Genomic DNA, 12,781 nt, shown 5'->3' with positions numbered 1-12,781 from the left:
GATTTGCATGTGGCTGCCTCCTCATCATCTAAGGGCTCAGTTCACATGTAAGCACCTTCAAGGGACCTAAATGACAAAACCCCCATCTCTTTATAGTCTTTATCCCATTGCTCTGTTTCATTCTCTTTATAGCAGTTATCATTATCTGAAGTTCTTAGATCCTTGTTTATATTAATTCATTGAGCTTACATTCTGGAGGAGTGAAACAGACAATAAATAAACATAGAATGTTAGGTGATGCTACATGCTGTGCTGAAAAACAGCAGGCTAAGAGAGAGTGAGATAAGGGGGCACTTGAGCAGAGACCTGAAGGTAATGTGGGAATGCGGGGGGAGGAGCCTTCCAGGTAGAGGAACAGCAAGTGCAAAGGCCCTGATGAGGAGGTTATTGAGTCTGAATGAGTGAGGGCACAGCGGTAGAAATGAGACCAAGAAGGTATAGGGAGGGTTAGTTAGATTGCTCATGCCTTGGTTAAGGACTGATTTTAAATCTAATGAGATCGGAAGTTACTATATGTTTTAAGCAGTGGAGCAACATGATCCTTTTTAAAAGGATCATGCTGGCTGCTGGTGGAATTTAGGGTATGTGGAGGCAAGGATGGAAACTCTCCCAAGGGTGACTAATTTGTCCTAGTTTGCCTAGGACTTTCTTGGCTCTAGCATTGAAAGCCCCATGTCCTGAGAACCACCCCAGTCTTGGGCAAACCAGGATGTTGGTCACCCTACAGGGAGAACAGTAATCTAAGTGAGAGATGGTGGTACTTGGACTAAAGTGAGAAAGAAAAAAGTGGCCAGATTTTGGTTGTATTTTGAAATAAAAGCCTACAGATCTTGCTGGTGGAGTCAGTGTGGGTGTGACAGAATGAAAGGAGTCAAGGATGACTTGCAGGTTTTTGGCCTGAACAACTCGAAGGACAGAGATGCTACTTATGAAGAGGAGGAAGGCTGTAGGTAAAGTAGACTTTGGAGGATGGATAATCAGAGTTTGGTTTTGGACATACTGGTTTGGGATAATTTAACAGACTGGCAAGGAGGGATGTCAACCAAGTATTTGGGTATGAGTCTAAAAGTTCTGAGGAGCATTCCAGGCTGGAGAGATACAGTTGTATGCTGTCAGTGTATAGTGATATTTAAAGCCAGGGGTCTGGGTGAGATAACTGATGGAATGAATGTAGATAGAGCACTAAGAACTGAGCCCTAGACATGCCTATATTTAGCAATCAGGGGAAAAGGGGGAAACCAGCAAAGGAGAATGATAAGTAGGGGCCAGTGATATAGGAGGAGAGCAAGGGTAAGTGGATCCTGGAGAGAATTCTGTGCTGAATAGTTCCCTAAGTCACACACTGGAGGACTATAAAGAGGGGAGTCATTAAAATGGTGCCAAGAAGCTGAGCTACAAGCAGTGGTGCAACCTACTGGGAAGGCTGACTTAAGCTTAATTAGGGAAGGGCTTTCTAACTGAGCTGCCCATAAATGCATCAAGCTGCTTCAGGAGGTGGTGAGCAAGTTCCTGACTCAAGTGAGTACTGAGTCCAAGGGGATTAGTTGCTGTGTAGGGAAAAATCTACCCCCAGGAGTCAAGCATGGTCCTGATGGTAGGACCAGATGGTGTGAGATGAACTAGACAACTCTCAAAGTTCCTTCAAATGGGAGATGATATGATTCTGGGCAGTTTGTCACAGAGTAGGGGAGCTGAGCTGAGTCCTGAAGGATGAGTAGGTGTTCAGTGGTGGGAAAGTAGGCAGGGGCACTCCTGGGTGAAGGAGCAGCATGAGCACACCTCCAGAGATGTGAATGAGCAGGGTCTGTTCAGGAGTATGGACTAGGCAGAAGGGAAAGGTGTGTGGAGGATGAGGAGGGAAGTAAGGCTAGCAGGAGATGCAGGCCAGATGGTGGGGAGCCTCACAGGGCCTGGTGCCTGGGAAACACTTGTCAGCACTTGAAGGAAGGTAACTAAATAAAAGACAGTTTGTTGGAGCCAAAGAAGGAGGTATTGACCACTTGGTTCCCTTGAGCAGGTTTTTCCTGCAACTTGGTTAGGTACTTTTTGAGAACAGGGCTGCCCAATGCTGTGTGTTCCTTGTTACATTCCTCACTGGGGACAGGTATCCCATCAACTGTTCCCTAAAGATCAGCAACATCAGTAAATCCCTGAGGGATGATGGCCCTTTCCTGGGGTCTGCTCTGTGGGTTCACCATAAGGGGTAGGGGCAGACAATTCAATAGGTGAACCAGTCTCTGATAGAAGTAGTAGAGACAATCCACCCAAAAAATGCCACTGGATGATGTTCCCTCCTTCCATTAACCCAGGACCACTTCACAAGCACTACCCCTAGAATGCCCAATGCTCAGAACCCAGTGACCTCTCCTTTAGAGAACAAAGGGCCTGGGCATTCTGGAGACTCTGACTGGCTGGGCAGATAGGCTGACTGGCTGGGCAGATGGGTGGGTGAGTTCCCTCTCCCCAGAGCCATCGGCCAGGTACCAAAGCTCAACCATATGGATTCCCAACAGGAGGACCTGCGCTTCCCTGGGAGTAAGTGCTCCTCCAGTCCCTGTCACTGGACTTGTGCCTTAGGGCTTGGGGACAAACACTTTGCATGGATGGGACAGTGCCTGGCTGCATGGAAGAGAGCTAAGCAGTTAGGAGATAGTCTACTCTAGAAAACTAAGGATTCTTTTAAGGCAAAGACCGTGCTCTGATCAACCAGAGAAGATACTATCAATAGCCCAGGACCATCACAGCTGAATGGAGTGGGATGGGACATTGGTGGCTCTGTCAACTGATGAACTTTCACTTTTTTTTTTTTTTTTTTGAGATGAAGTTTTGCTCTGTTGCCCAGGCTGGAGTGCAGTGGTGCAATCAAGGCTCACTGCAACCTCCACCTCCTGGATTCAAGTTATTCTCCTGCTTCAGCCTCTCAAGTAGCTGGGACTGCAGGCGTGCACCACCACACCTGGGTATTTTTAAAATTTTTAGTAGAGATGGGGTTTCACCATGTTGGCCAGGCTGGACTCAAACTCCTGACCTCAGGTGATCTGCCCGCCTGGGCCTTACAAAGTGCTGGTGAACTTTTACTTCTTGATGGACTTGCCCATAGTGAAACTTCTCAGTCTGATGGATTGGATGGGTCCTGGCTTAGGAATCAGAGGCTTGACTGAGCCTGGGCAGCACATGGCCCCTCTAGACATAGCTTTTCTGATCTGTAAAGAGTTAAAGGTGGTGCTTAAGCTTCCTGGAAATCTAGCTTTGACTGAATAAGAGAATGATGAGGCAAGTCAACGAGGGAGGGAAGGAATGGTGAGAGTAGTTAAGTGGATGGAGTGATTGATGAATGGGTTAAGTGAAAGAGGAATGAGAAACAGTTCAGGCCCCAAGCTACAGCTATCAGCCAGCATGCCTCTTTTTCTTTCTTGTTGCCTTAGTGTGGGTCTCATTGTACTTTGGATTCCTGGGGCTGTGTTCTGTGATAACTGGAGGGTGCATTATCTTTCTGCACTGGAGGAAGAACTTGAGGCGGGAAGAGCGTGCCCAGCAGTGGGTGGAGGTGATGAGAGCTGCCACATTCACCTACAGCCCACTGTTGTACTGGATTAATAAGCGACGGCGCTACGGCATGAATGCAGCCATCAACACGGGCCCTCCCCCTGCTGTCACCAAGACTGAGACTGAGGTCCAGAATCCAGATGTTCTGTGGGAGTTGGACATCCCCGAAGGCAGGAGCTATGCTGACCAAGTCAGTAACCCCAAGGCGGAAGACCCCGCTCCCCTGCAACCTGCACTGCAGGGGGCTCCACAGCAGCCCCAGGCCAGCTCCCCATTTCCACTTCCCATCTTTCAGGAGGTGCCCTTTGCCCCACCCTTGTGCAACCTACCCCCGCTGCTGAACCACTCTGTCTCCTATCCTTCAGCCACCTGTCCTGAAAGGAATGTTCTCTTCCATTCCCTCCCGAATCTGGCCCACGAAGACCACAGCTTCAATGCCAAGCCTTTCGCTTCAGAATTGTAGCCTCCTCTCACTGAGGGTGGGAGCTGCAGGAATCAGGTGCAGAGTAGGAAATGGAACTAACCTCAAAAAGGTGGTATTGACAGAGGTCAGGACCCACCTGGATGTCATGCTATGAAATTAAAAAAAAAAAAAAAAAAACAAAAACGTCCAAGGCTCCCTCGTGTCTCATTTGCTGTTAGGAAGGCAATGTCCTTCCTGTCTGATGGGGTCACTTTGCAAACCAAGTTGGTTGCTGAGTCTCACCAATATGAACTGGCACTGGAGGTTGGCTGTGGGGAGACGCACTGAACCAGTACTTGTGGATGGACTCAATATCCCTCTGTTCAGTATTTAAAACAAAAACGTGTGCCAGGCCCTGGCCTGGGTACCCCAAGGCACTGGTGTTCTGTGGGATGTGAAGCACAGTTGCCACAAGAGTGATAGCTGCTGAGGGTGTGAGCTATGATGATTTACAGTGGCTATGGCACAGGCAAAACGAGTCATCACGAGCCCTGTGAGCCACACTGCACTACGGGATGAAATACATTCTTTGTTATTATCTATGATGTATGTAGCTCTTACGTGGTTGCCTCTGTACATTATTTCTAACAATTCACAAGAACACTGCCAAATGGATATCATGATCCTCCTCTTATGGATAAGAGACAGGTTCCAAGGGCATATGCCATACCTTTCTTAGTTGCAGAGCCAGTTCTCAAATCTACATCTGCCTTTCATCAAAGTTACTGGTATGAAAGTCATTGATCATCAAAGGTACTGATCTTCCCACCATACACCATAGTGCCCCTTCCCTAATGACATGTTGTGTTAGAAAATGCTTGGTGAATGCTTTGGATTGTACGTAGGGTGTCATTAAGTTGGTCCATGAATTGGCTTGGAGGAAGGGCTGGTCAGTGAACTGCCTAACATTATAAGTAGACATATATCCATAGACATAGAATCCATGTCCCCTTTCCAAAAATTAAGATCCATCACATGGGAATATTAATAATGTTTGTACTTCTGGAAATGGTTCTAAAAGGTGAGACAAAGATAATACTGGCCATTTGGCTCCAGTTTTGAGGTAAGAAAGCCCAGCTCTATCACAGGATATGTGTTTCTCCCTTTCCTTTTGGAAATGAACAAATCCTCTCATTGTATTTTTAAGTAATAAAAGCTTTATGTATAGTCATTTACATAATGACTAAGGGGGAAGGTCACCAGATTCTGTGTGCGGGGAAGGGGAGGAGGTATCCAGAATCTAGCAAACAAACATGTCGAGTTAATTTATTTTTTTTCTGTGTGTGAAAAAGCTTTAGCTCCTGTATGACCCCTCTTTAGCAACAGATTTTAAACTTTTTTTTTTTTTAAAGGTGGTGGAACATTTATGGCAAACACGCTTTTATATTGATTCTCAAAATATAAAACAGGCCTAAGTGGAGCATCTTGGGTAGACACAGGGGCAGGGCTCACTCCTGCCTCACCTTGCCCCTCCCATCCTCCGGATGCATAACGCCTGAACCTTGCGGCCTTTGCTTCTTCAGGCCAAATATCACAGTCCTTAAGGCAGATTCTTAATTACTTTGGGCCCACCATGTGTTACTCTTTGCTTTCAAAAGGCGTAAGGCGTCCATAAAAATAGAAATCAAAGCAGATTTTTTTTTCCCTTAGAAATCGCAGGGGAGTGAGAGAGGCTTTAGTCAAGACACATTGAGAGAAAAAAATTTTTTTATTTAGCTAAATTAAAATGGCTGTGTTACTTATATGAAATATGCAAAGCTCAAATCAAGTCATGGAAACCCTGAATTCTCCCTAAACAGAACCAAAATTGCTTATATGTTACCAAAATAGCTCCACTAAAACAAAGTAGATTTAAATTTCTTAATATGAGAAAACAACAAGGTAGGTTAGGTTCGTATAACAAACAATACACGCTCTATAAAGTCTCAGGAATACCCAAATGTGTTCCGGTTTGGATATGAAAGAGGGACCACATCTAGCTGGTGCTGGTAAGCAAGCCAATGAGGTGTGCAGCAAACAAAACCTGTCACTAAAAACAACTCAACAGGCCATTATAAGTATGAGCCCATCACAGCCAAAATCCTCAACTGTGACCGGCAGGACCAGCAAGCGGGGGTGTTGAAGGGGTTATGAACAGCAACCATAAAGAAAGGAATCTCCAACAGAAGGGACAATGGCCAGCAGTAGGTGACAGGAACCCACTCTTCAGCTCTGTTGCATCACACACCTTCCTGAGGGTCAGGCACCTCTCTGCCTTTTAGATGACACCACAGTCATCTCGAAGTCAGGTATTCTCTTCTTTTGGTTCTTCTTTTTCTATGCTACCTTTTTGCCTCTCTGATTTATGGGGAGGCTCTTTTAGTAAACATTATACGAGATAGTACAAGGCAAAAGAAAACAAGGACCAAGAAGCAGTGAGTAACTTAGGAAAGCAGCAGTAGGAGCTGCCAGACTGAAAAGGTAAAAGGATTTAAAACCAAAACCCAAACCAAATTCACTATCCAATCTTCCTCTCAGAGATGAGATATGGCTGGTGAGGCTTGACTACAGCTGAATACAAGTCACAGGCTCAGTAAGTTAAGACAACATACAAATAAAAGTACCATATTCACACTAAATAATAGGCTTATGGGACGCTTAAGCCAGTGAGTCTGCTCAACTCAGGAGTTCAAGATACCCTACTTTTGCCTGGAAGATATAGTACTTTCTCAGGCAGGATGACAAAAATATTCATAGATCTGAGAATGCAGCATAAACACCTCTGCCAAACTTGGTAGGGGGAGCGGATGGTACTATATACTGGCTCAGGGATGATACTAGTCAGACAAGCACAAGGTAGGAAGAACAGAAGATAAATCAAAAAACAAAATGGATTTCTCCACATATAGCTATCTGATGCAAGGGAAAAGTACACACAACAAAGAGTTAAGGTGTCTTCAAAGTATCTGCCTATGAATAAGAATCTGAAACTAAAAAGGACAAGCTACATTACCCTCAAGTATATTTCATATAAATCAGTTTTCAAAAAAATACCTTCCAGGTACAGACATACTATTTATGGTACAGTATATACAAATATAGCAGTATAATTCAATTTATTGCTAGAATTTTATTTGGTTGTTAGAAAATCTGTAAGGGTGTATATATATTAAAAAAAGGTGGAGGGTGAGAGTGGATGGAAGGCAGCCAGAAGGGTGAGAGTTATTTTCAAGTTACCTAAAGTGCCAGGCTAATTTGTTTTAACCTTTCCAAGAAAGTGAAACTGAGCATAAGCTATAATGAGATAAGGGGACACATTCATGGGAAAAGACTTCATTTTGCTTTAACTAAATTTTAATACTTCTAGAAAAAAAAATTTAAGGTTAGTCAACACCAAGCTGAACATCATGTAAAGAAAAAAACAGCCCTTAAATGTTTAAGGGTACCGGACTGTATCCATGGCTGAAGGGCAACCTGAACAAAATTAAAAAGGAAATGACCTCCACTAAAGAAGTCTGTGGCATGAAAGCTTCTCTACTTTCTCCCTGACTTGGCCTATAGCAATGTTAAGTTTTCGTAGTTTTTTTTCCTTTCGAGTTGTTGCCCCAAGACTGCTTCTAAGAACAACACAGCAACTCTAAACTCAACATACAGGAGACATGGAGGTATTATTTCTTTCAATCTAGGGATCTTTCATGCCAGGTCCACAGAAGCATTAATAGGAAGTATTGTACTTGCTTGTATTAGATTTGAGATACTTGCTACCACCATGTGAAGGCCCCAGCTCCAGGCCTGCCCTGCTATACTTTGGCATCCTTTGGATAGAAAGCCTCTAGCTACTTCTGAGCTGATAATTGTAAGGAAACGGAATATTATTTCACATGTTTCATCTCACAACCTTTTTGGCTTTAGTCATCCCCCAGAGAAACATATCAGGCTCTTGATTAGCCTCTAGGTAAAATCTCAAGGGGTATGGTTTTCTGGGTCAAAATTAGAAGCACAGCTCTCTTCTAAAGCTCTGGGTGGTCAGTGTGAGACAGTGGCTGGGGAATTTAGCCCTGCCATTCAGAATGGAGATTGTACTGGTGGTGGGAGCCAGCTACGGCTTTAAGACAGACTTAAGTGGGTGGGTGGGGGAAGGCAATCTAGCTTACTCAGCGGGGAAAATGGAGCTCCCCAGTGGATAACTTTTTATGCTCATAAACCCTGAAATAGTACTAAAAATGAGAAAAATCCCCAAGACCTCTCTGATTCCCAAGTTGGGTTTAGCTGAGGGAATAGGAACAAAGAACCAGAATCCTACTTCCATGAGCCATGCCTGGAGTCAGTACTGTCTCCAGTGTCTACTCCCTGAAATCGGTTCCTCCAGCTACCAGGACAAACCCCCTGGCAGCGCCTGGGCCTTTGAGAGATGCCTTATGGAGACATGGATGCAGTTTCAGCTGCCACCCACACCAGATCAGCAATTTTTAATAAGTCATTTGTTCACATCCTGTTCAAAACCATTCTTCCTACTTTCCACACAATATGCACAATGCTTTCTTTCATTTAAGTATTTACACACAGAAAAGGCCTATCTTTTAAAGAAAAGACATTTTCTGAGTCTCTATAAAGTGCAGCTAATTTAAGGCAAATTTAAGTGAAATATAAAAGGTGGCTTATTCTCTCTCTATATACATTTCCCAGCTTTAAAAGATAAGGTCTCCTCCCCTCAAAAAAAGGAAAGAGAAAAAAAGAGGGCTTTAATTTTTTTTTCTGGCAATTTTAAAATGTAAGATCTTACTAGTTTTAGGAAATCATAGATTTCTGAACATCATAAGTAAAATGGTCTTCTTCTTTAAAAAAATAACTTTTATATAGCTTCTTCAAACAAGTTAAAAGGTGGCAAAGTATCTGCTACAGTAGTTTGGAGGACTAGAGGACTGATGGGTAAGTAAGGGTTGTTTTGTTGTTAGGTAAGTAGATATTAGGCAGTCCATTTCTAAAATATGCCTGATGAGGCTAGATACCTAAAGCTACCCTTAGCTCGAGGAATGAGTATCTTCCATCTCCATCGGAATCAAATGCTCCCAAGCTCTCTGGTTCTGGCATAGCAGAACCTAGGGAGGTCCAGATTTCCTGGTAGGTCAGCTTCCCATCCACGTCCTGGCCAGCCTTGTGGAATAAATCCTGAAGATCTGTCAAAAATGAATTAAAAAAATGTATATGTCTAAACATACAGCTAAATTTAGTTAAAAGTAGTCTCAACTGAATTTAAAACACTAAAAGAAAAGCTACTCCGCAAATTTTGTTTCCATATGGTAAAGTTTAGGATTTCACTAAATCAGAAAGACTAATTTTTGATTCCTTAAGAATATTTAAAAAAAAAAAAAAAAAAAAAAAAAGGCTGGGTGCAGTGGCTTACACCTATAATCCCAACACTCTGGAAGGCTGAGGCAGGAGGATTGCTTGAGGCCAGGAATTTGAGACCAGCCTGGGCAACACAGTGAAACACTGCCAAAGTAGAAGCAGTGACAGATAATCGCAGAAGAATGAACAGTCTCATCTTCTCTCTGTCCAGTGTCTTCCCTTTAGATTTTCCTGATGTTATTCTTATGTTGAAGGGGTGAAAAGGAATGCAGAGGCCTAATGAGTTATATGATAGGAGCTAGCCCATAAAACAGACTGTGGCATATCGTGAGATTTCTTGTTGGATGGCTGAGTGGAGACTGGAGGAATGACTTGGAAGCCCATAAAACAATCCCAAACTCTCATAGCTTTCTCGGTTTTGACAGGAAATCTAAAGCTCAAAGAGGAAAGTAACTTGCCTACGGTCATGTAACTCTTAAGTGGAATAGAATACAAATTTCTTTTTTTTTTTTTTTTTTTGAAGCTAAAGTCTCGCTCTGTCACCCAGGATGGAGTGCAGTGGCGCGATCCTGGCTCACTGCAACCTCTGCCTCCCGGGTTCAAGTGATTCTTGTGCTTCAGCCTCCTGAGTAGCTGGGATTACAGGCACCCGCCACCACACCCAGCTAATTTTTTTGTATATTTAGTAAAGATGGGGTTTCACCATGTTGGTCAGGCTGGTCTCGAATTCCTGACCTCAGGTGATACACCCCCCCTCGGCCTCCCAGAGTGCTGGGATTACAGGTGTGAACCACCAGGCCTGACTTTTTTTTTTTTTTTTTGAGGTGGAGTCTTGCTCTGTCATCCAGGCTGGAGTGCAGTGGCGTGATCTTGGCTCACTGCAACCTCTGCCTCCTGGGTTCAAGCAATTCTCCTGCCTCAGCCTCCTTAGTAGCTGGGATAACAGGTGTGCACCACCATGCCTGGCTCATTTTTGTATTTTTAGTAGAGGTGAGTTTTCACCATGTTGGCCAGGTCTCGAACTCTTGGCCTCAAATGATCTGCCCACCTCAGCCTCCCAAAGTGCTAGGCCACCACACCTGGCCTAGAATACAAATTTCTTATTAGCTAGTCCAGTGCTCTTTCCACTATGTGACACTGTCTCTCTGGATCCAGAAATTAAGCAGCTCAAGAACCAGTGACTCAAAAGTGTAATGAGATACCATGTCATAATCACTAGGATGGCTATAATAAAAAAAGACAGGCCTTAACAAGTGTTAGGGAGGATGTGGAGAAAGTGAATTGAACCCTCATAAAGTGCTGCTGGGAATGTAAAATGGTACAGCCACTCTGGAAAAGTAAAGGAGTTCCTCAAAAAGTTAGGGCTACCATATGACCTATTAATTCCATTCCTAGATATACACTCAAGGGAAATGAAAACGTACGTTTACATAAAAACTTCCACATGAATGTTCATGGCAGCATTATTCTTAATAGCCCAAAAGTGAGAACAATCGAAATGTCCATCAATGGATGAACAGACCAAAATGTGTTAGGTCAACAGAATGGAATATTCTTCAGCCATAAAAAGGAATGAAGTACTGGTACATGCTCTAACATGAATAGACCATAAAAACATTATGCTAAGTGAAAGAATCATATTGAAAGAAAAAGCACACACAAGGCCACATGCTGTATGACTCCATTTATGTGAAACACCCCAAATAGGCAAATCCATAGAGATAGTGGTTAAGAGACTAGTGGTTGCTGGAGATTGGTGGGAGAGGTGACTGGGAGTGACTGTTTAATGGGTACAGAGATTCTGTGCGGGGTGATGAAAATGTTTTGGAATTAGATAGCGGTGATGGTTGCACAACCTTGTGAATATACTAAAAAACACTGGATTAAATGCATTTTAAAAAGGTGAATGTTATGGTATGTGAATTGTATTTCAATTAAAAAAGAAGAACCAGAGGACTATATATCTCTCCAAAGTGCACGCTCTCTACTTTTAAAAAATCAGTAAACAAGAAAAACAGCAGTATTACTAGTTGTTCTGTATCTTCTTTTTTATTTCAATGGCAATATTGAGCCAAAATAGTTAGAGAATGTTTATCAATAGTTTCTTCTGGTATTTTCTCAAGGGCCTCATCACAAACACTTAGGAAGGTCAGTTATATACATAACTTTTTTATTTTTTATTTTTGAGACAGGGCCTCCCTCTGTCACCCAGGCTGGAGTGCAGTGGCATGATCACAGCTCAAAAACACAAACTTCCAGGCTCAGGCTATTCTCCTGAGCAGCTGGGATTACAGGGTGTGCGATACCATGCCTAGCTAATTTTTGTATTTTTTGTACAGATGGGATTTCATTGTGTTGCCCAGGCTGGTCTCGAACTCCTGAGCTCAAGCCAACTGCCTGCCTTGGCCTCCCAAAATGCTGGAATTACAGGCATGAGCCACTGCACCTGGCCATATATATATATAACATTTAAAAAAGACTTGTGTGCCCATAATCAAATAGAAGATTTAATCTCTAATACCAAAGAAGGTCAATGAGCTTTATGTTTCTTTAAAAATCTTCCCAAATTCCTTTAATTTCATCATTTATTCCACACCATACCTAGGTTCAATAGGCCTCTTGCTGTTTGGTATTCAGGAAGAAAAAAAATAACTTGAAGGGAGGGAAAACAGTTGCAGTGCAAGGTCCAGTCCATCAAGGAGCTCCTATAAACAAGCATCTGAATAGGGCCCTACTCTCACTCCTACAATAGGTGCAGCAATGCAGCTAATAAAATGTCAAAAGCTCTCTGAAACGCAGGAAAGCAGTGGGACACTTGTTCCCAACGTCTTACACCAAGTGGCTAGCTGAAGAATCCTGTTTCTTTTTTTTTTCTTTTTTTGTGGCATGAATTTACACAACATGCCACACTACGCATTTGGTTAGCAGTATTCAAATAAAAATATGATTGCTGCCTCAGGTCATTCCAAAAGTGTAGTCATTCAAAAGTATCTAAGGCCTATGCTGAGGACTCAAGCACGAATGTTAAAACTGCTATTCCTTAATCTGACCTAATAGCTTTCCCCCATTCATTCTCATCAAATCTTGATGTAACAATGGAAAGTGGCAGGAAGCTTGCGTTCCCATTAAACACAACACTTTCCCTCCTCCCCAAAAAACAGAAAAAAAAAAAAAAAAAAAAAAAGGAACAGGGAAGAAAAGTAATCACATTTAAATGGTGATACAAAAATTTAAGTCTTCTATGCTTTAAGCATTTAATTGCAATGTGTAGGTAACTCATTCATTTATTTAACAAATATTCAGGAGTACCAGGTACTGTGCTAGGGGCTGGGAGTAAACAAGACATAGTCCCATAGGAAGTTATATTTTGTATCTCCCCAGGAAATTACAACAGAGTGACATATGCTAAACAGGGGCAAACAAAATTTAAGAGCACACAGGAGG

General features: G+C 42.9%; 2 protein-coding genes across 4 annotated transcripts in view; one reads left to right on the top strand and one right to left on the bottom strand.

Moving 5' to 3' along the window:
* Positions 1-2,803: 2,803 nt before the first annotated feature.
* TEX38 (testis expressed 38) lies at positions 2,804-5,132 on the top strand. The gene has a single exon (XM_074007671.1). It carries the CDS (start codon positions 3,551-3,553, stop codon positions 4,007-4,009), a length of 459 nt encoding a protein of 152 aa, XP_073863772.1. The 5' UTR covers positions 2,804-3,550; the 3' UTR covers positions 4,010-5,132.
* A 566-nt stretch (positions 5,133-5,698) lies between these two features.
* The window catches only part of EFCAB14 (EF-hand calcium binding domain 14), a 42,441-nt gene continuing 35,358 nt past the window's right edge, over positions 5,699-12,781 (bottom strand). For all 3 annotated transcript variants that reach the window (XM_005543466.4, XM_005543467.4, XM_074007558.1), the window contains one exon: positions 5,699-9,165. In XM_005543466.4, the coding sequence (XP_005543523.2) occupies positions 8,990-9,165 (176 nt within the window). In that variant the 3' untranslated portion in view covers positions 5,699-8,989. The remainder of the gene's footprint in view (positions 9,166-12,781) is intronic.

Source organism: Macaca fascicularis, chromosome 1 (genome assembly GCF_037993035.2).
Source record: "Macaca fascicularis isolate 582-1 chromosome 1, T2T-MFA8v1.1".
NCBI classification, from domain to species: Eukaryota; Metazoa; Chordata; class Mammalia; order Primates; family Cercopithecidae; genus Macaca; species Macaca fascicularis.
The sequence above is the reverse complement of the archived record's forward strand: the minus strand, read 5'-3'. Positions and strand labels throughout refer to the sequence as shown.